Here is a 25,261-nt window from a genome sequence, read left to right as displayed (position 1 = left end):
GATGACGTCAGAGACTGGATAAAAAAACATCTTAAATGGTTCGGGGAAGCCTTGGCTAAACTCTCTGGTAAGGCCGCAGAAGCCATGCCTGGTATCACAGGTAGTATCATATTGTGGTTGCTTGGTACGCTAGGTAAAACTGCCACATGGCTCGGTCAAAATCTGTGGGCATTCATCATCGCAGTGGCTGGACTAGTATATGTTGCTGCTAAGAAACTTTTAACCAAATAATGCACAAGCCGACCGCGATACCTCCGACAGCCAGCGCTGTTTTATGATCGATACGTTGCTGATTGACTGCCTGCACAGCGGGGGTGACCTGTGGTTGGCCGTGTTTTAGTTTAACCCTTGGCTCTGGTGGTGACGACATGCAGTTCCGCAGGATTTCTGTGGGTTTGGGAGCACCCCCCAAGTTGACATCGGTTTTAACACCCAATTTTTGATCTGCTGTGGCAATGATATTTTCATTGTTGTAGCCAGTTATTTTATTGATTATTATACACATGTCGTTTGGAGCCATGTACAATCCCACACCAAACATGTAGTCAACCTTTGATCTGGTGTATTGCAACATGTCCTGGTATCGTTTTATAGCACTAGGCAGATCTGCTGGTGATGCAATAGCATCCTCAATATTAACCACAAATTGTTTCTGCACGTCGTAAGCGGTTCCCTTACCTATGATGTTGGAGCGCGTCTGTGTCTGTGAGCCCAACACAGCCCACACATACGATCGAATAGAGTCGTTCAAGCGAATTTTACCAGTGCAAGTGAATTCTTTTGATGTTTTTGAGATCATGTTAGTCCAGGCTGTGACTGCCCCAGGATCGGTTTGCTTTATGTGGCTGACATGGATCTGTTCATTCGTTGTGGGGCCCGTAAATGTATGATGGTGGGGGTTGAATGTACCATCTATAGAACCGAGCCTATATGTTCTAGACTTATAGAAGAACATGTAAACTTTACTGAGACCGTGGTTCACACCAGGAAGACGAATGTCTTTATTCGTTGGAATCATGTACTCCCTACAAATACGTTCGTACGCGCGTTTATCTTATGGGTTATTGGTCATACTCCACACTTTATCTTGAGGGAGAGGAGCACCTATTTCCTTCAATATCTGTCTTGTTTGATAATAAACATAAAACAAGGTGACTGCCTTACTCAGTTCGTCTATACTGTAGTCTAGTGTCACACCCGACCCTGTCGTCGAAATTGCACTATGCGATATCACGTACTACCCGCGATGGATAAACCACGGAAATCGGAAAAATATTAATGTGTTGATCGTCAATAATTCACAAAACGCAATAGAAGATGGTTTCTACAGCGTGTGTCAGCGATGAAATTTAGGAGCTAAACTTAAAAAAATGACTCAAACGGAACAGCGATATTAGATAACAAGGGGAGAAACAGACTAATACTCAGTAACAAGTTGGCGGAGATGCTAGGGCTGACATCACTCGCAATAGATCCTGGCCAGAGCATCAGTGGTATGGATCTACCAGATCTAATTCCATACCACGAGCTATACGTTCATCTCAACCAGCTTAGCACAACGGATAATATACAAAGTGAGCATCCTTCCACGTTGTTGAGGGCCTTCTCGGTTAGAATAGAAAAATACAATGAGGGTCGCACCGAGTCATTTTCATACTCTAAATATAGGGTACCTAAGCATAACATTGCATGTACAAAATGACTAGTAATCAAGGACCAGGAATGCGAATAAAAGGATTGTGTTAATGCAAGTTGATCAGACCGAGATGATACTAGAGGGTTCGATGACACAGGGATAGATGGTAAAATATACGCTTTTAAGCTTGTAAAGAACATTTACAGACGCGTTGAAGTTGCCACCGTTTTTCTGGTGGTAATTTTAACCTAGATACATCAGGATCTAACATCAACACACGATATGATATAGTTCGCAACGATGCTGATGAATGGTTAATGTGCCCATCATTTGGTGGTAAATTGTTTGATTTAGAAGACTTTGATGGGCCTACAATCCTTCAACAAAACTGACGCACTGACGACGAAAAGTGGACAATGTTACCAGCTCAAATCAACTGGCTTCTCAACATAACACTATTTTCACCATACGTTTTCATAGAAAACAACACTACATAAACAAAGTCGTAAACAGTGGAATCATGCACGTGGCTTACGTCCCATCACATAGACGCAGTGTAATCATCACACCAATCTCGAATAGACCAGTTTTTATGCTGTCGTGTAAACCCGGGAATAACGGGTCTGAATTCGATGGTGTGTCTACCCTCCTAGAAAACCTAGTGGATGGTACCACGCTGACCATGCAAGTCTTCCTAGGGGACCCACAGCAGAGCGATGTTGAGATCATTAAAGGAATCAAACTCTGGTGGGCTGAAAAACACAACTGTGGCATTTGCTCAATTTACATGCGGGTTATAGGTGACTCACACACCAGTCTGCAAGGTGTCACAGTGACAGTGGAAGACACTATATCTCTAACCAAGATTTTCCTGACTGAGCACGTCAGTTTTATTGGTATAATGTTCATACATGAGGCATTACCAGAAACACTGTTGGAAACTATTTTCTAACAGAGATATAAACAATGGCATACAATGTAACACTCGGTGATCTAGGAGACACAGAGGATTTCAATTTACCTGGTGAGGAATACACCCCATTCTTCTTATACTTTAAAGATAGAGTTTACAAACGAATGGCACCAACAGATATTACAGATATTGAATGCATAATTAAAATAACACAAACCAACCCTTACATCGTTTTTCATCAAAATTCGTTTCCAAAATTATTAACAACAGCATCCTTTTCACATACTTTTATTCTTATGAAGAATTTTCTATACAAGTCTTACGAATACCAGATTACATTGGTGGCAACATGTTAGCCCCAACCAACTCGGAAGCCATTTTACTGATTAACCCTTTAATCCAATTCCAACATGGTTATTATTTTTCACCTTGTGATGCAGGTCCATTTTGTATAAATTCATACACAACACTAATTATAGACGTATATCTCGCAGGGAGTCCCACTGAGCCAATAAAACTTTTAAATGATTTAAAAATAATTTAGTATAAAAACATGAGAATAAACATTGTCGAATCACAAAGAAACAAGGCATTTCACTATCAACAAGCCTCAATGGCATTCATATTTTTAATCGTGGAGATTTTCATATCTCACCCATTTACCTATATCATAATTTAAACTTTACAGGCTTAAAATATATCAATGAAAAATTAAATGACATATAATTAAAAACTAATTTATAAACTATATTATAGACAAACAGAATGGGGCTGTATCCGGCCATAGACGAAGAAGGAAATATTAAAGGAAGTACAGACGGATTTTGACTGAAACAGATATGCGAAATAAAACGTCAGCTAGAACAAGAACGCGATACTCGGGCATGACTACATATAGAATACAATAGAGCCTTAAACTACGTAGATTGCGCTGACGCCACCCTAATGGCAGCTAGCATGGGATTAGGAGCAGTAGGAGTTGGATTGTTGACAACAGTCGTAGCCGCTCCGGTGGTGTTAGGACTTGAATTAGCAGCCGTAGTGGTGGGAACAGTTGGGTTGGTGTTTAAATTTGTATCCCGCAAATTGAATCATAAAGCAAAGAAACACGATGAAATTAGAATACTTGCTGTATCAAAATTAAACACGATAGATCATGTTTCCACTTCACTCAATGACAACAAAATCTCAGAGGAGGAGTTTTGTTTGATCATAAGTGAACTAGTAAAATACAACAAAATGAAGAATGAGATTACATCAAAGGTTCATAAAACATATTCTATAAGCGAGGATGGGAAAAAAGTACATAAAACAAGGGATACAACAAGCCCAACAGGTATTTATTGCAAAAACCAAGGGAATAATAGGAGATACTCATTAAATTGCTTCACCGAAATCAATATAGTGGGGTCCTGCAGAAAGTTACCACACCCCCAATAGCCGACTACAAGCCTCTGCACCACCACCTGCATATTCACCCTATTAGAGATTTGTTCACACCTGTGTATAACTATGGAATTGTGGCGAGCAGAAAACACTGGAAAAAAAGTTCACCTTTACAAGCTTGTAAATCTTTTGTAAAGATGATGTTTACAAGACATTTACAATTTTGGAAAGATGATGTTTACAAGACATTTACAATTTGTAAAGATCCACAAGGGGAGATAACTGGTGCGTGATAGTAAAACGGTCCACAAGGCCTCGAATTCACACCTAATAAATCCCAAAGAATAATTACAGTTTGACCCCTCGACATAATTAATGAGGTAATTGGGGCGTGAAATAAGAGTGGGACAGACCACTGTTCAGTGGACAGGGGTCACTCTGTTAGGGGTAGGATGCTACAGTGTTCGGTGGAGTGAAGACGCATGGGTGTTTCTTTCACTATGCGCAAGCTGTTAAGAAAAGAATTCCTACTCAGTATCCCACTTATTTTGTGTTTGGGAACAGTGAATAACAATAACCATAAACAATATCACCTTGTCATCTCTGATAATATGCTAAATGATAGAGATTGTGTTGTGATAACATAACACATGACAGTATATGTTGCTATAAATCATGTGGTCTATCCAACCTTTTCCAATAGTACCAGTGATACAGGTGGGATAGGTCACCTTTTGAAATATTTCACAATCATATGTGATTTTTGTTGTTTCTGTTGATTCTTCCTTTCTGTGGTCAGCCAAGCAACAATCCACCATAATCCCATAAAATCATTGAGGCATGAAGTCCCATAAGTCAAATGACCTGTACCTAACTGAATAATTTTAGGCTTCGTGGGACTACACCTGTTGTACACGGGCTAGTTGCAGTTAACACATACTGCTATATTTAACATAACTAAACAATAACCTTCAGGAATGGAACCTCATGACAGAAATGTGCCCTGGACAAATAACAGGTCGGAGGTTGGCATGGGAGGTTAGAGTAACTTGTTGGAAAAGCCCATCCCAACGTTTTCGAGATGATAAATTTCATGTTGGACTGGAGACGCAAATTAATAAACTGAACATGGTGCAACATAGTGCTGGCCAGACACTGCTCCCAAAGAAAAACAAACATCAAGACCTCCAGAGGGAACTGCCCACCCTGGAACATAGGACATTATTGATATGTTGTATTATTTTGATAGGTTATCTCATGGAACGAAACTTTCTAAAAGGTCACATAAAAAAGGAAAACACAACTTTGCAGATTCTGATACCTTTCGGTATACAGTTACCGAAACAGATCATAAAAAATGCCAATTCAACCTATAAAGAAAAAAATGCGATGGAAAAAAACCCGCGAATTTGGAGTTCAAGCGATTCACTAAATTTCCCCCAGAACTGGGGGAAGAAGTTGTTTCAACAGTTGTGCTGCACTGCGCCCATAACGCATGCGCAGTGAATAGGTTCACAGAGCTTGAAACTGTATGCATGCCCGGAGTATGAGGTCGTGAGCAGTAGTCTAATCTTGGTTGTGTACACAAACAAGTAAATAATCTACTTGTTACATAAAAAAAACCATGTTGATTGTAAGAAGCAGCCTCTATCACAGAGAAAGCTTAATGTCTGGTTTATTGACACCTATATGTATGCCTGCCTGTCTGCTAAAGACAATATGCAATACACAGCTTCAATCATTGACCACATGCAATTTAAACTTAACACCTATCAGGCTATATGCCATAAAGAAAATAACTTGATTGATGACTCATGCACCAGAGTCCTGTCTCAGTCACATTATGTAATTAAGCAGGTGTGATACTTGTACATATGACATGTTTTTATGTCTATGGGTTGCAAAGAAACTATGTCCGTTTTTGTCGGACTCACAGAAACTGGTGCAAATGCTTGTCAGTTTCAAGTCCTGAGATGATTTTTGATTGGATCGAATGCAAATTCAGAGATGGATTTACAAAACCCAACATCTCTACATACATTCTTTATGGATAACAACATAGTGTATATTATTTTGTTTGACAACGGTATATCAATCCATACTGAAACGACGCATCATATGCAATACAAAAAGTTGTTATCCATAAAGAATCTTACTTTCTTGTGACTCGTCATACTTCTAAAATGCCCATCAAACACATCATCTTTCTGAACACACTATGGGCCCCAGCATATGAGCCCTCAGCGTATCAGCAAATGAAGCAGACAATCTGTAGCCATCGTTACACTTGAGTGCACATCCACCAGCTATGACTGGGTTTGGTCTCCCGCGGATTTCGTTATAAGGGACGAAAGTCCAAGTACAACCAGGGATACTCTACAATACGCTATATATGCTCCCTGGTACAACATACTGCACTTCTGAATCGCGATTGTACACTTGTAATCTTATTTATATTCTTACAAACAGCAGAATTGATATAATGGAATATATGTTTCTAGTACTTATAGTGGTGGAATATTTGACATGTTGATATTTCATATGTTTGGGGGTTTTTTTATCTCGTGATCAATAGTGGTAACGCCAAATACTAGTAAGTTCTTATCCACCTTGAGCCTGTAAAAACACACAATGGCCTTCGTTCGACTTTGTGCATTGTCATTTTATTCACATGGCATAGGAACCATATTTGAGGTCACACTGCTTCCATTTCCCTCGCTACTCTGCTGCATCTTTATTGGATAAAACATTGGATAAAAAAAAACATTTTGAAATTGTTTCTGATGAGTTGTAGGCTGGTTTGACATCTTGCAGTGTCATCAACGCGATAATGCACCGAGGAGTGGGTTGTTCAGGTGGTGAAAGTTGTAATGTGCTGAATTTGGTTTATGACGCGTGAACAAGGAATTTATCATATCATAACATTGAAATAAATTTGATGTTCGCTTGATAGTGCTCCATGGTCAATAGTGCACTGTTGATGGAAATGGTATTCTATAATGCGGAATTTGTTTCACTTTTATAATACTCCCGTCTTTCATGCGAATTAAATTACCCGAAAACAAATAGACAGTGTCAAGCTTACTCTAGATGTTTATTTACAAGTGACCATAAGAAAGAGGAAGATTAAATTACATACAAAAACATTCCATTTACAAATTTACGGAAAATATGTTACACATTATTAAATATACAATCAAAAACAATGGGGTAGCATTGTAGTTGTGCATTCTTTAATACTTGTTCATATTTTGCTTTCTTGTGGCTGAGGAGCTCTGCCTGTCGCATCCCTTCGACTTGATTTCTGAAGAAAACAGTCAAATATGATTATACTTGCATTAAGTGAATGGTAAACCAATGCAAAAATAGAATCAATGGTTATTCTCATAATCTCATAGCAAGTATTATTGATAATTGTGTATTTAGTGCATTAGAACACAGGTGTTGTATGGTACAACCTTTTTTCTCCTTTGAAAGATCACACGGATTAATACTGTGGGGTGATTGTTACTGTATCTCCCAGCCTTGAACAAAGCCTCAACACATAACAAGGCCTAATCCCATGTTCATTGATGAGCAAGTCATGTCAGTAAGGGTTCATTAGTTAACAAGGCCTAACTGATATCATCTCAGTTAAGATTCACCAATTAACATGCCTTCTTCCTTGTTAATTGATGGTAAGGCAAGTTACGTAGTGCATCCTCTTAAAACAGTTTCATCTAATTCTTGATTCCCGAAAGCTAGTTAAATTGGTCTTCATGTTTACTTACTGTAGTTTTTCTGGAACATTTTCTCATGACATCATTGTGTTTGTTTTGGTTGCTTTTATAGATTATAGATTGATTACAGAATTATAACAAGAAGTCGTCACCAAACACATGCACCCGATTCAAACGGTTCAACAAAATCGACCATGAACATCACATTTTGTTGCATAATTTTACTGTGCAACAAAGTCACGTTTGGCGCTCAAGAAATGAGCATTCCTATTTATATGACAGTGGTTTGTGCTCATTGAGCTGCCTTAGCGTCCTTATTCTGTCCTGTTTCCAACCTGAAAAAATGCAATTCTAAATTTATTGTCAGCACAATGAAGATAAATTCATGTCGATGAGGTTATTGTAGAAACACCTGAAGTTTTACTTGTTGAATGGTTTAATGCATTGAAACTCTTGCAGTTACTGTATTTAAATCATATTAAAGTATTTTCTTACGTCTGTTGTGGATTTAGGGTCACTTCTCTTACAGACTCAGCATTCCGTAGAGCCTGCCTCACAGTTGTCTGTGAAAGTAAATTCATGGGAAAAATGCAGTTAGCATTTTGAAAAACCTAACAAAATGACTAGCAGGTATTACAACTAAAGCCTTAAATAGAGTCGAATTACTGCTAATACAACATCGTATAAGAATATCTTGTCTGAAAACGTTTACAAACATTTACAAAGAAATAACAATCAATTTAATATATTTGTGTTAAATTTGATTTTGAAATGCCTTAGCAATTTTGAAAAGGATATATCTATTAAAGTCACTATTCCATCCATATAATGACGTGTGATATGGGAACCCTAAATATATATATGCATGAATGGGATTAGTCTGTATTGCTCCGTCATTGTTTTTGATGAAACCTATCTCATAAAACAGAACATTTTACGTCTGTAAGAATACGTCCAAAATCAGTCTTATACTAATTATACATTATAATTAAAATTACATGCAGCAGGTAATCCTTCAGCTCAACCACAAAAAACAGCTGGTGTTACCTGGGGAATATATTCCACCCCCATAGCCTGATTAAGTCCCAAGAGGGATATTTATGATATGTAATAAACCTTTGATCAGCCAATTAGTCAGGCTGTTGTTCTCATATCGTGATTCAATATACTAAACACTTACTAAATGGCAGGGATACTCTACGACTCTGTGTATTGAGCTCCCTGCTAAATGATATGGTAGTCTTGAGTGTAAGATTTCTCAACAACCATGCTGCTGAAGGAACACGTGGCGTAATCAGGATTGCCTTACTGATTTTACAAATGATATACTTGCGTCATCTGCAATATACTCACCTGAACTGAATGTGCCCTCTGAAGAAATATCGCTGACAGACATTCTGAACGGCTTTGTAGATGTAAAGTCTCAAATTCACGATAGCAAAAATGTCTGTATGTTGGTGTGCAATGATCAACTGCATTTTCCCACCGGGTGTTCATATATGTATTTAGATCTCAAAAGGTCATCAAATTACTTTGAGTTACTCTTCCTCTCTGTAACTTCTCCAACCAAGAAATACAATGGACAGTGCACGTGTACACAACGGTTTGTGGAACATGTAAATAAAGGTATGTCACTTTAATATGAATTTTACCAATTGACCATGTTGTTGAAATAGACTATTGTTCATCAAGACTAAGCGTTATCGAAACACTAACTCAAATCAGCCAAATAATCCCACTAGTCACCGGGTATCGTCTTTGGACTGAAGTTGTTTATTTTAAGAGTAACAGGATTATAAGGCATGGTCAACTGGGTTTGGTCATTTAACTAATCCCACACAGCCATCACCAGCAGAGGGAATGATTTACACATCTCATTTTTTGTGCTTAATTATTGTGTTGGTTTTTCATTGATAGAAAATGAAATGGGATTGTGAACAGCTTTACAGTTTATATCGACACCGGTACCATACAACATACAATACAAAATTTAAATGCAGCATGTGTTGTCACATATGTATATAAATTTGAATTACAAACATGGGTAAAGCTTGAAGACAATCTTATATGGAAATAGTGAATTATCTGATCTTAATAATCTATCCATCTTAAGATCTACCTACCTCTTCGTCACTCCTTCTTTTAGATTTGATACTAAATATGATTGAAGAATTAACCTCGTGGTTTGTCATATGATAATCTTGTATTTGAACTTTGGTTTATTTACCTTTATAAAGTGCATTCCACACATACAAACTAATTGTATCAATATACATACAGCATTTATGAGAATGTTATTGGTAAGATAATTATTTTTTAATGTCTTGATGGTAAAATTGTGGATGCTCACCGAAGTAACCATAGACTAAAGACAAAAAACATCTTCAAGCAGGGAGGAAGACCATGACAGAGTATGGAAAAGTTTTTTCCCATCTTGTTGAGTCAGTTGTGTATGAAGTGAACTATCACTGTTGACATTGATGATGTATGATTGTGTAGCACTTTAAGAACTTCTTATATTTACGAAAGTTACCAAATGCAAAGCAGAGTGTACAGTTATGTAAGTTATGTTTTATGTATGAATGATAAATTAAAAATTTATGTACGATCATAAACAAAGAAATGATAGACCGGCACACACCATTTAAATATTCTGTAACATACTTCTTGTAAATGATTATATAAATCTTGTTACACAATGATTTTATTAATTCATTTGAGTATTTGCTCCAATCCACACATATTGACATCACAACCAATTATCTATTGACATGTTTATGAGATTTCTTGAATACGCCAATTGCATAACACCGTTAATGAGCACCAACATAAAAGGTCTAGTGACAGGTGTTATTTAGAAAATGTATATAGTTCCCACGGAGTAGAGTGGTAAATCACCGGAATGAGCTTGATGATCTTGAACAAAGGCAAGACATCTGTTTTAACAGGCCCAAGTATTTGGTATATAGATCAATGCTGGCCGTACACATCAACTTTCATGTTTTCACGCACCAGACGCAGGTGCATTGATATAAAGCACAAATGAACTATACAAAATATGGCTTATTCCTTCAGTTTTCATGAATAAATATGTCACATGCAAGATCCATTGTGCATATCAACAGTAAGAACTCTAACAGAACAAAAGAAATAATAAATTAGTAAGTTTACAGAGTCATGGGGATTCTTGAGAAATGGCAAAATTGAAAGAAGTAGTGGTAAAATCATTCCTAAGTTTACAAAAATTTACAAGCCTTGTAAACATCACCTTTACAATTGTTGTAAATGTTTGTAAATATGATATTTAAATTTTGTAAATTTTTGTAAATCACCATCTTTTTTCTTGTGAAACATATCTTGGAGAGATGCTGAGTCTCTAATTGTTGACAAACTCGAAGAATTAGGGCCTGGCAGCTATCTCTTGACACTTGTTATTAATAAAGATGTCCACAAGGAGGATTTTCTGACTGATTTCAATGTTGATAATGTAGAATTACATATATCCGAGTACCTAGATACCTACATAAGACCTGAATATGACACTTAGCCCATATTCGATTTAGTTACTCTAAATATAGACCTTGATTGGTATCACTGTAGTTTTTGTGCTCAGCCAGGCGGTGAGCCCGACTTTATCAATAATGCATATCACAGTTGCCATAGAGCTGTCATGTGATTACAGTGTTAAATATAGTATATGCTTACTGATATGATTATACAGACACACCCATGTATTTTTCATTGTGCTGTATTTTTCATTGTGCTCCACAAACTGCTGTGACCCAGCCAGACAATATCGATCGTGCTATACACAGCATCTCGTTGCCATAGAGCTATCACATGATTGCGGTGTTGATAACACAGGATAGACCTGTTAAACTGAGATTATTGCTCTCGGTCCTTGGTAGCTCAATCAGTTGAGGTGTGGGCTTATTGTGTTCAGTTGCGCAGCTGTTCATTGTGAGTTCGTGTCCCGCCGTTGCCTCCGTTTGACTCCCTTGCACAAATTTCATGACGCAAGGGTCAAGTGGCCCTTGCAACTTTCTCCAGCAAGGGGATCACGATCATATCAGTCGGGTCTCTGAAAAGGGCCTTTCTGAGCGGGGCACTCTCATGGCGAGAGAAGGCACCGACGCAGTCTCCCTTAGGAGAACGGACAACCACCGTCTTTCTTAATTCTCCCTTGGGGGACTTCAAACAGACCCTTTTACACTTTTTTATTCTCTCTTCCTAATCTTTCTATTTTTAGACATTTGCATAGTAAAGGTAATAGCCCCACTGTGAGCTTGTGTGAATGGGAGACGGGTTGCGTCATTTTGGGTTCAGTGTTTTGAATGGAGGTCTAGAACTTTGTTATTGATATTAATTAGTAGCTTAGTTAATGGTGGTCCAAAACTACTACTATACTACTCAGACTTTTAGCTTTGAATTGACAGTATGTACAGTTAGCGGATTATTCTATATTCTATGCTTGCAGTGGCACATCTGAACCTTGGAATCTTAACAGCTCAGTTTGGTCAAAATGAAAATGCTGCCAAGGTGAGAAGACCCTTATGTTTCCCTTCAAGTAACAGATTGTATCAAATAAATTCACTGTGTACAATATTTCACAGGCTTGAACATGATTCTCACGTGAACCAAAAACACGTCTTTTCTATGTTTTCAGTTGTCATTATTCAATAACGTCTGTTGTGGCAATCTATGCATGAATGATCTAAACAATATCTATATATCTACAAAAGTTAAAAAATGTGCATGCAGAATGTATGTCTGAACTGACATATAGTATGCATGTTTGTCATTTTGGCTCACCTAAGCTTGTACCATATCATATTGTTCATCTTGAAGTCATGACTGTTTATGACATATTTAGTTTAAGACTTTATCAGTACCGTCAAATTCTTCCAGTGTAAAACATCTTCGTTAATCAACTTTTAGCCATCCATCAACCAAACATTGACATACCTGACAAAATATCAAATAATATTTCAGACTGGTAGGCGCCAGAAGATACTTAAACAAATTATTTCTGATCCTCTGCGTGTCCCTTTTATTGACACACTGACCATTAGTATCCGAATGTCCATTTGCCTACTCATGTATGATCACAAGGTCTTAGTTTCATGTTACTTCACAGAAATCGCCATTTCCCCCGGGAAAAGTGAATCCATAAAATTTGATTACTTGGTTAATGCACTTTCACAGTACATTGACCCTTCCTAACTTAACTTCAATTTCTCCTTATATATTTATCAATGTTTTATAAACTTTCTAACTCTAAATGTCCTGGTTATATTATATACCTCTGTAAATACCACATTCACAGGGAGAAGACACTACTTATTTCAAAAACGTATTTAATTGACATAACAGGTGAACTCAAATACATAAAAAAAAGATTTCAAATATGTGCCAGATAGATGCATTGTCTCTTAGGAACCTGAAAAACACATTTAGTATCAAAGAATGACAAATTACCATGTCCACTAAAACAAGAAAAGGTACACGCATAAGCTATTTTTATGTTAGTTTAAAAGCAGTTATTTCATGTAATTTCAATGGAGAAAAGGTGAAAATTCACACATCTATAGATTGGCAGCAATTGTTGCACCGTCACGACATCTTGGTGGCACAGACTGGATAAGTCAACGAATTGTTCCCTTCTTTGAGAGGCATGTTTAGAAGTTAGTGAATCAGATAAAGACAAACTGTATGGATGAGCAACTTCTTAAATCCGGTGAAGCGATGTTTCAATACAGCTTCTTGTGTCGTTGTCAACATACAAGAAGCTGTATCGAGAGAAGAAGAAGAAGTTGCTCATCCATACAGTTTGCCCTTATCCGAATTGTTCCCTACTCTTCCTGCAGTGCAACAGCCATTTGTGAAAAGGTTTGAGGCATGTTTTGACATTGACATACACATCGATCAAGTTCGTCCCATAGGTGTTGAATGGGCTTTAGATCTGGTGATCAGGAAGATCATGGCAAGACATTGACGCTACAATTGCCAAGGTAGCGAACCGTGCTGTATGTGAATTAGCATTGTCATGCTGGCACAACTCCTGTCATTCAGATCACTGAGTGCTAGATATCTCAACGGAAACTATCTACCTATTTAAAGTAAGCAGGGAAAATAACGCTCATTTCTCTGACAGTACACACGCTGTCTTCCATTTTGCAAGTAAAGAAGAAATTGCAATTCATCACTGAACCAGACTTGCCTCCAATCAAGATTTTGCTCATACCACTGACATATTCATGTATATATTATGCATGTATTATATTATTATTTATTAATATTGTAGATGTATTTAGGTATCATAGTGCTTCTTGAACAGAAAGGGTTTTAGGTTACACTGGTAGCTAGCTATTCAGTGGAATCCTACTGAGGATGGAATTTAGATTTCAGTTGATTTTTTAAGGACTTTATTTTTTTATAAAATGTATTGTATGTATGTAAAATATGCCATTTTGTAACCAAGTACAACAGAAAAGGTCTGTATGAACGAAAGTGTGTGTCGATTTTAATTTGTTCACACAAAAAAAAACATTGCAAAACATGAAGTACTGCTCAAAACGGGCAAATTATGTTGCATGTATGTAAAATATGCTGTTTTGTAAGCCCATTACCAACATGCTAAAGTTAAATAATGACAAAACTGAAGTGATTGTTGTCAGATCCAGGCAAATGCAAAAACTAACTACCACCAGTACCGTTCAGATAGCAGATGCAGCAGAACAACCAGTAAACTCATTGGAATTCACAACTGGAGATGGACACCCAAATTTTTATCAGTTCTGCAGAATATGCTTCTTTCATCTACAAGCCATTGGCAGAATATGTCATCTCATAATGATGATGCAACACATGGTCTGGTTCAGCGATTTGTTTTATCAAAACTTGATTATTGTGATAGCCTCCTTTTTGGTATTTCTCAGATCTGCTTTCAAAGTCACAAAATGTCCACAATACAGCCTGCCAAATCAAAAGCAGAACTTCCAAGCACTCCCACATAACACCTGTCATGAAAAACCTCCACTGTTTTCCTGTTAAATCAAGAACTGACTTCATACACTCCAGAAAGACAGCTTTGTTCTCAGGATCTGAACCTACTCTCTGTGCCTCATTTCAAACTGCAAACTTTTGGAAGGAAATCTTTAGCCTGTTCGGACCCTCTACTCAGGAACTCTCTCCCTATCACCATTAAATCAGCAGCTGATTTTAATTCCTTTAAACAATTGCTGAAGACTCATCTGTTTTCACTGCATTACTACTAACTAATAGTCTCGCATCATGTGTGTGTGTGCGTGCGTGCGTGCGTGCGTGCGTGCGTGCGTGCGTGCGGGCGTGCGGGCGGGCGGGCGGGCGGGCAGGCGGGCAGGCGTGCGTGCACTATCCACCAGGTCTTTGAGCATAGAAAAGGTGCATTATAAGTTCAAATTTATGATCATTGTTTCAACCTGTTCTAAGTGTAGGAGAAACCACAACTGTGATGCTTCACAGTTTCTTGTAAACCCATGTAAGAGTGCTTTCTCTGACTTTTCAACTGTTTTTGTGTAATATATCTTTTAAAATGATATACTCTTCAAAACAAGTAGGACACAATGTACTTTCAATTTGGATAGGAAGTGTAAACCTTAACAGATGTTTCAAGGACAGACATCTTATGAACACACCACCATTTCCCTCTATTTCAACCACTAAACACAATGCATGATATGCACGTGCCCAACGCAGTAGCCCCATACACATGCATGAGGTCCCATTCTTGTTTTTGACGTTTTTTTAAGAAGGTTGAGAAATCACTCAGAACATTAATTTTGACACTCATCTTGCATCACACATGTGTTTGTTTCTAGTCATTTGTTTTAGAATGAAAATCGTATACATGTCTTTCTTTGGAGCGTATATATATATATATAACAATCAATATTGATACACCCTGGTGCCTTATAACAGATCTCCATAGGGTACATGGTATAGCAAGTGCTTGGACATCACATGGCCATAACATGACCGATTTTTCACTCAAATTCATTTATGCATAAACCACCATCCCAAAGATACAATTTTTCAACTGTTTTAGATATGATCTGCCTGAAAAATAAACAACAAAATGTTTACACCACTGCATAGCAGATATCAACCTGACACATGGTATAAATAGTTTGATTTGGCCCTTTGGATTTTCCTTCCGTGCTTTCTGGTTTTATATTTGCTACATAAACCAAGGAGAACTTCTGAACCGTCATGAATGTAAAACACAATGTGTATAATTTTCAAATACTGAAAAGTTTTGTGTACATGTACTGAACAGAACAACATTGATGGAACAGCCGATGTCAACTGGGATGTGACTGGCAGCCAGCACCTTGCCTTTGACTGTGCGATACACATACTTCCCACAGTACCCGCCTTGTGAGGAACACATGGTTCATACAGACAAACAATCTCATTTTTCACAGTGATCCTTCGTAGCCTAGTGGGTAAAACCCATCAAGCTAGAGAGCAAAGGGTTGCAAGTTCAAAACAGGTATCGCCACAGTATATCAGAAGTTTTCCATAATGTGTTATTTTACCATCAGTGATAATGTGTTATTTTACCATCAGTGATAGCAAGACAAAGTTGTTTCGATCATAAATAATGATTACTTAAAAATCTAGGTTTAGAAGTTATCAGTTCAAAGTCACAGCAGTCACAACTTTACAATTCACATCCCAGGATTTACGGATTTACATGTCAAGGATTTACAACACACATCTCTGATTATACAGTGTAACCATGTGATACAATCTTGAAAAGAATGTCTGAGACGACCCGTTACACTCGAGTCAGGTTGATAACACCATGGAAACCTGCATGTTCTGAAGTCTTTAAAGCCTGTTTGGCCAGAAAACTTGTTATTACCCAGAGACCAAAAAGAACTCAAACAGTAGCCTCATCAGCCTTAATTTCATCCAGTTACTGACACCTCTTCTTGGCGTCACCTTCTCTTGTTTCTTCACATGAAGCTATGGGATGTCATTTTCTTAGCCCCGTTTTCTTTCTAGTGACTTCTTTTTCGGTCCTCAAAATTCGACTAATCTGTGGTACTGACATTTTATCATTACGGTTGTAGGAATCAGTTTTGCTGGCACCATCATCATTATTCTCATCCAAATCTTTCATGTATGTTAGTGAGACTTGTACAATGTTCAGAGCACTTCAACTGAGTTCAAAGTGTCTGTGATACATGTGAATCTGAAGATTTGAGTTGTTGTGGAGTCCCCTCAAATCTTTTTGCTGGTTAAGAGGTTATTTTTCATATTTTCAGAATACACAGGGTTTTGGAAGCGAATAGCCTGTCACTTTCCATCCTACAAATTGACTTAGTTTATCACACCATAAGATTTTTAATGTTACACAGCAAAAATGACTGCGTTTCCGGACACCGGAAACCTAACTGAAACAAAATGGAAACTTAAGTTTCAGGTAGGTTTCCGGATTGTTTCTTTACGTTTCCATCAAGTTTCCGGTAAATGGAAACTCACAAATTACCCACAATCCGGTAGGCTCCAGTGAGGTTCCGTTACCCAGTTTCCAGTATGGACTCCAGTGCGTTTCCGTTACCCAGATTCCAGTTGGGCTGCAGTGCCTTTCCGTTACCGGAAACCTAACTGAAACAAAATGGAAACTTAAGTTTCAGGTAGGTTTCCGGATCGTTTCTTTACGTTTCCCTCAAGTTTCCGGAGAATGGAAACTCACAAATTACCCACAATCCTGTAGGGCGCCAGTGGGTTTCCGTTACCCAGATTCCAGTATGGACTCCAGTGCGTTTCCGTTACCCAGATTCCAGTAGGGATCCAGTGAGTTTCTGTTACCCAGTGGCTATATTTGGTTTATAATTGGTTATTAGCATGCAGCGATTACAATATGTCCACATGATCGATGATTATGTAAATTATATGACAATACATGTTAACTTCAGTTATCTCAACACCACCTGGACATAAAACAAAAATCAGTCAGTCAGTTGATTTCTCTTTATTCATCATGAACATTGATCTAGAAACTATCATCAAAATTTGCTCAATAGCATTAACATGTAGGAATACACACTCATAACAAAAACAATACCACCTATATTTACATCACATTGTTCTCATAGTGTGTCTGTGTTTCAATGTTGCAAATATGCATTGTCACAAATCACAAAATCCTGTCAGTAGATTTCTCTTCATTCAGAGAGGAATGACTTGCCCACTCACAAGCACATAAACCACCTACATACATGCATATTTATAGTTATTATTGATCATTTTTCTAGTAACAGGGTTAAGTATTTTCAAAACCTACATGTTTGGAACGTGTGACGGAATGGTGACTCAGAGACAGAATCTTTAGGTGTTGCTTTCCTAAACATAGTTAACGCATGAAATTATCAAATGTACATTTAGACATTCTGTCCTATCCTTAACTATCCTGAATCATATTCTCAATGACCAGGCTGGAAGATCTTTAGGTGGCAAGGACTGAATGCATCTTGTTGGGTGGCATTGCAAGGTCTTCCTTTGTGGCTTGGCTCTGGAACACGCTGGAGCCATTCGTTCATTGTCTGGTAAAGTCTTACAGTGTAGCAGCTCCTCGCTTTCCCATGAAACACTCCAACAGAGAAGACAAGGTTACAATCCTATGTGTCAAACTCCACAGGCGGTGTCAATTCCGGGGTTATGACTACAGTCACCTTCTGTTTCCTTTCTCAGTCCAGTCTCAATTCTGGGAGGGGCGGTGGGGTAGCCTGGTGGTTAAGGCATTCGCTCGTCACGCCGAGGACCCGGATTTGATTCCCCACATGGGCACAAAGTGTGAAACCCATTTTCTGGTGTGATATTGCTGGAGTATAGCTAAAAGCGGCGTAAAACTAAACTCACTCATTCACTGAATTCTGGGGTTATGACTACAGTCACCCTCTGTTTCCTTTCTCAGTCCAGTTGGATTCTTCATGCGCTGTTGGAGTTTCTGGAAAGAAATACAGCTAATGCATAAGTCATTTCCATCATATATTCTAGGGAGTGGTGCTTGGTCTAAGTAGATTATGACACATTACGATGATGGGTAAAGACTTGAGATAAGAAAAGTTATTTTATTACAGTTATGCTGTGATGTGACAATACGCAGCACATGTCAGAAAAATTACTCAGGGTGTTTCAAACCCTGGTGTCAGGTAGTGTATATAAACTGGTACAAGTGGTATTAAGTAATCCAGTTTCAGGAACTTACAGATTCTTTCTTTTGTTTTAGCATCTCCCGTTTGATTTCCATTCTTTCCTGCCTTCTGTCATGTGGCTGGTCCCTCTTGCTCCTCCATATTCCCCTGAAGGCTTCTGTGAAGAAAATAATATGCGTTCATTTTGATTTTTCCAATAATATATTATTACAATCCCACAACCCTTATTGTGATTATTATCATATTCACCATGTACATTGTATCAAACAAAGTAATAAGTAACTGGCATATGCATTACTAAAAGGGGTGACATAAGATTTCTTTAATATTAACATGATCAACATGATGAAGAAGAAATTATGCACTACACACAGCCTTGGTGAGCTACATCAATTCTACTAGATATTATGGTTGCATCATAAGAAATAATGAAAACATCAAAGCTAACGTTATCAATGATAATGAATATAAACTGGAACAATACGCTGATGATACTGAACTGTTTCTTGATCATGTTGATGGGGCTGAAGAGACATTGTATTCTGCTACTGACAACTTTTTACAAAATATCATGTTTGAAAAATTTAGAAAATTAAGATAAATCTAAAGCAATCTGGATTGGATTAAAAGCTAAATCTGTTGACAAGATATGTAATGATCTGAAAATTGAATGGGTTTGATGTACTAGATATTAAATTTACACCAGATCTCGAAGAGTAGTGGGTAAACAATACAAGAAAAAGACTGGAGGAGATTAATATACTCTTAGTCTTGGAGAAAAAGAAATGTAACACTTATTGGTAAAATAACAATAATAAAATTGGTTCATACAGGGCTGAACAAAGACCTTAAAAATACAAACTACTTGTCCTATCGGGCGAGTACCGTTTTTTTGCTGTCAAATAAAGCATATAAGGTCTTCAATTTATTAAACAAAGTATTTTACAAGCCATTTAAGAATCGAAAACGTGCGCTGATCAACAACAGCGTACTAATATTGATCGTGTCGCTTATGCCAATAATAAATCAATAACAGTGTTAAATACATAAGGAGGGGAGGTAATTCTACTATTGCTATTGTCGTGGATGTAAGGGGCTTGTTGCTAGCATTAACAAACGCCAGCATGGACATTCGAAAGTATGTGGGAGGGGCAGGAGATGGGGAAAAGAAAACGGAAGAAAAACAAATTCAACAAAGAAAGCTAAGTCAAAAGAAATATGACAGAGAAAAACAAAAACGTTTAGTACAACCAACGTGGTTTAAGGAATTTAAGTGGGCGAAATTTAGCGAGTCGGAAGATTAATTATTTTGTATTCCATGCCGAAAAAACCCCAAACTGTCAGATCCAAAATGTGGACTTGTGATAGGTCTTAGAGATAAATTTAGGAGGGAGACACTGAAATTCCACGACAAAAGTAGGAAGCACATTCAGTGTTGTGAACATGAGAAAGTCGTTGAAAATCCACTAACAGCACAATACACTAAGTCAATGCAGAAAGTTGACGAAAAAAACAGCGTGATCTATAACAAGCTTTTTACAACAGTTTATTATGTTGCCATGGAAGGGGAACCTTTTTCAAAATTTGAGAGTTTTTGCCAATTACAGTCCAAGAATGGCCTCTCCCTTGGAACAAACTATTTGAATGGGAATGCTTGTGCGACTTTTGTACAATCCATAGCAAATGTAGTGAAGGAAAATACAGCTAGTGAACTTGAGAAGTGTAGATTTGTCAGTGTCTTATCAGATGGCTCAACTGACAGTGCTATAACTGAACAAGAGATTGTATATGTGAGGTACATCACTGATGATGGTGTACTGAAGACTAGGCTTGCAGATATTGTTGACCTTGAACATGGACATGCAAAAGGTGTAAAAGATGGAATTTTTCAGGGGCTTAGTTCTGTGGGACTGTCAAAAGAAGATCTTTCGAGAAAGTTAGTCGGAATCAACACAGATGGTGCTTCAGTTAATCTTGGAAAGAAAGGAGGAGCAGTAAAACTGATTATTGATGAGCTGAAAGAGGAGTATAACGCTGTTGGTTGTGAGCAGTATATTACGGTTGTGCATTGTATTGCTCATAATTTGGAACTGGCAGTTTGTGACACAAAGAAGGAGTGCAATTATTTGAAGAATTTTGAAGATGTTCTGAAAGGAATTTTCAAGCTGTACTATTATTCTCCCAAAAGAAGAAGAGAACTCTATGTTATTGCAGAAAATCTTGTCAAGGAACTGAAACATTATGGAGGAATCAAAGAAGTGAGGTAGCAAGTCAGCACAGAGCTTTGAAATCTCTGCTTGACAATTTTGAAGTAACTGTTGTACATCTGGGTGAGATTGCTTCTGGAAAGGATAAATCTTCAGCAAAAGCCAGAAACTACTTAGCAGAGTTGAAAAGTAGAAGATTTCTGAAGATGTTACATTTCATGATTGATTTCACTGATCTTGTAAGTGAAGTTTCCAAGGCTTTTCAAATGAAAAAGTCACTCATTTCTGAAGTTAAAAGAAGAATAGAGACACTAAGGGAGAAATTTCTGAAAATGAAGTCAAAGAAAGGACCAGTGTTTGAAAGTTTCTTGAAGAAAGCAAGGAAGGAAAGTTCAGAGGTGAAGAGATGAGAACTGAGAAAAGAGGAAGACCAGACACAACATGGTGATGATGATGATAACTTCAACAAGGATATAGACTGTGTTCTTGACTCAATTTATATTGATCTTCAGGAGAGGTTCATCAAACACCTTGGTGGAGAACCACACTCTCTCTTCACTGTGTTTGATTTCAGGAAGTGGCCAAACTATGAAACACAGCCTGATGAATTCAGGGAATATGGAGATGCTGACATTCAGAAGCTTGTGAAGATCTGCAGCCCTCTCCTGACAGATGAAGAAAAAACAAAGGCTGTGGATGAGTGGCTTGACCTCAAGATGTACATAAAGGACTTAGTGAACCAATCACTTATTGATGCTTATGAATTTTTAGTTTGCAGTGGTCCTGATAGAGAAAGCAACCTTACCAACATCTTTCCTCTAGTTAACATCATGTTGACAGTATCACCAAGCACAGCTGACTGTGAGAGAGGCTTTAGTCGGATGAATAGGCTGAAAACAAATCTGAAAACTTCCATGAACCAAGATACATTGAGTAACTTGTTGCGGATAAACATAGATGGACCATCATTTGAAGAATTTGAACCCCAGAAGTCAATAATCAACTGGCTTCATTGTGGAAAAGGCATTAGACATGTACATAGACATAAATGTCCAGAACTGAAGCCAGAAAAAGTCACTGTGTCTGAAGAGACCGTCACCCCTGTTGATGAGATTCACGATTGAAATTGAATAACTGAGGAAAATGAAAGTTATTAGTTTGTACTCAAGTCCAGTCCATTTTTCTAGTCAGTGCCATTTAAGTACACAACTTCAAGTGGAACATTCTCAGTGCTTTTTGTTGATTTTATTCAAGTGTTTTAATTTATGTTTATTTTTAATTTACATCTGCTCTAGTTTTATGTTGGTTCAATCCCATTGTCACTACAGTGATGTAATTTCATGACAATTAAAAACCAGTTACCTCACACATCTGTTGTCATTTTTAATACTTGAACTTCCATTTGGATCCTAGCCAGAAGGTATAGAATAATGTTTGTTCACTGACTATATAAAAGACAATAACACAATCTATAGGAATCAATATCTTTTATTCAAGAAAACACATCATGATCATGGTGAGATTACAGATTATTTCAGTTAAAAAGTAGGACGAGTGAAAATCTTGCAGGACGAGTACAAAAAAAAAAGTACTCGCCCTGCAGGGTGACTGAAGTTTTCAAAATTTGTTCAGCCCTGTCATATTTACAATTCCCAATCTACCAGCAGGCTATATCACTTCCCTTGAAAAAATGATTTGTTGTAGATTTGTTTGGAATGAAAAGAATGATAAACTAAAACAAAATCAAAACAACTATAAAGAAGGGGGTTTGAGCATGATTGATACTAAAACATTTATGGACACTTTGAAATTATCTACTTGAAGACGATATTGCAAAAGATATGATAAGGATAATCCATGCAATATACATTTGAAAGACATTGAAATTGCATTAAGATTTATATAACCTTTTGGCAGGATGTGCTGAAAGTTATTTTAAATATATTATCATGTCGAGCAATAATAAAACTTGGAGAAAGTCATTTTACCTTAAATAAGTCCGAACTTTTCCATGATTCTTCTCACAACACCCTGAAACATAAAGAGACACATTTGGATTATGAACATATGTCAATTGGTAATATTTTCCAACTAATTATCATGACACTGATTATTTCATCAGTATTTCACTTGTTGTTTTCCTGCATATTAGTATTATCATTTCAGACTCAGCGTACAGGCAAATTTTAATGTGAACACGAAACCATATTTGTACGTGTATCATAATGGAACATTCAGCTGTTATCAACAATATTGTATTTTTTCACATCAGATTTCACATCAAAATGCAATTCCATGACGGAAGTCGAAATGCGAGCAAATGGTTACAGTAAACTAACATTTCATTCGATACAAACTGAAACTTTCATCTGAATCTTACCTGGCAAGGATACCGTTAATTTTTCTGCCCTGGGTGTCCGTTGCGATCGCTCAAAGGTTCCCAGATCCTTAGTTCCAAAGCTTCAATTATGAAATACATTGCCACATCTCAAGAAAATTGTAGCAAGTATACAGACTGCCATCTCACAGACCTTACTTCAAAACAAGTACGAAGTTTTTCCAATCTCGCGCTTGTACGTTTGAACAAAGATGGCGGCATTTCAAACAAAGACCTATGGGTGCACAATAATTTTCTAAATTCTACTGTAAACATGTCACTAGTCTGCTTACCCTCCATAGTTTTAGAAAAACAGTGATAACTGAAATATATTTTTAAGAAAATTGTTTGTTTTCACAATGACATCACATCTCGCGAGGCCTTATTCATTCCTAATCAAGCGCTTCCGGTTACGTAGTCAGGCTGATAGGTGGGCAGTGCCTGCTCCATCAGCCGTGACGGACACAGGGACTGGAATTCCTTGGCAGGCATTAAATAAATGAAACAATAGTGTTGATGGATGTAGTCTGGTTGTGATGCCGAAATTGCCCGACAATGATTCCCATTTAGCATTTCTGATGTCAGCACTAACTTTTCAAAGTTGTAACTCAAGGTCTGATGTATTGCATGTTGTGTAATGTATTTTTGGAGGAGCACCAAAAGGAATTATCAACTGAGTTAAAAAAACAAACGCGGATGAAAGAATTAACCGATAACAATCTAATTGATTTATTACTTTTATCTTGCACAGTGGATTTGTCAAAGGGGGGTGGGGGTGGGGGTACCCCACTGTGCCCCTGCCTTTGTTTCAGGGTGTGAATAAGTCACTCGTAGCTAACTGACTAAGGGGGGAATGGGGATTAACAAGGGATTAAGAACAGCCTGTTCTGAAATTTATTGTACCACAGCATATAACATTCACACATGATACTTGATCCCTATAAAATATAATATAAAAACATCATACGAATGTTATGATATGGATCTCGGGTCCAAGTGAGGGTACCGGTGAGCTCCCTTATCTAACTGGCGTGCTGGTTTGCTTGGGGGAATTAACTCAGCAAAGAGTCCGAAGTCACAAGAAGCTAATTACAATTTTATTTACAAGAGATGGAGTAACAAGGGTGGCCACAGAGAGTCGGTACAACCCTCTGGGCTGAGGGCTAGAGCTGACCTGTGTTGGGAGTCTAAACCCTACTGATGGACAAATGAAGTTGGAGACTATTTAACTACAATTTAAACAATACAAAGATTCTGATTTGCTGACTGATACAAAAATGGGTGTAACCTACAATAGCCAATGAAATACAGAATAAACAAAATGGGGTGTGTCCTACCATTACAACTTCAGTGACCAGACAAGGGGAGTACTTAATCTTTTAATCGTATTATCTAAGTGACATGAATCTTGTTGGCACATTTACTGGATGCTTGATTGCTTACTCTGGGCTGGATCTTTAACGACCCTTAACTGGTGTTTGCATAATGTTATTTTACTGTAGGTGATAGCATGTTTACCTCATCAAGCAGTTTATTAACCTGTCTAGACATTACCCTTGTCTTAGTGAATGGTTTGTCTTACAGTGGTGTTCTGATTACGTCAGGCTAGGATTTTAACTATGAAATTGTGTGGTCATAACTTATACCTTTTTCAATAGAATGTCTGTGAGATAAGCTTTACTAGTTTTGAGAGGAGTCTTGTCTAAGCTATGACTGATACATGATGAAACTAATATTCTGTATTCATATTTTCCTAATATTTGAATGCTAATATATTGCTTGTACTGGTTACAATTTATAATGAATTTTGGTATGA

The 25,261-nt window shown here is 37.5% G+C and overlaps 1 protein-coding gene across 2 annotated transcripts in view; it reads left to right on the top strand.

The window, feature by feature from the left end:
• Nucleotides 1–25,261, top strand: part of LOC137288065 (protein O-mannosyl-transferase TMTC2-like) — a 214,831-nt gene that overhangs the window by 110,139 nt on the left and 79,431 nt on the right. For both annotated transcript variants that reach the window (XM_067820442.1, XM_067820443.1), the window contains one exon: nucleotides 12,132–12,193. In XM_067820442.1, coding sequence (XP_067676543.1) covers nucleotides 12,132–12,193 — 62 coding nt within the window. The remainder of the gene's footprint in view (nucleotides 1–12,131; nucleotides 12,194–25,261) is intronic.

The sequence above is a fragment of the Haliotis asinina genome, chromosome 6, assembly GCF_037392515.1.
Source record: "Haliotis asinina isolate JCU_RB_2024 chromosome 6, JCU_Hal_asi_v2, whole genome shotgun sequence".
Lineage (NCBI taxonomy): Eukaryota > Metazoa > Mollusca > Gastropoda > Lepetellida > Haliotidae > Haliotis > Haliotis asinina.
Note: the sequence above shows the minus strand (reverse complement) of the source record. Positions and strands in the feature narration are given on the sequence as shown.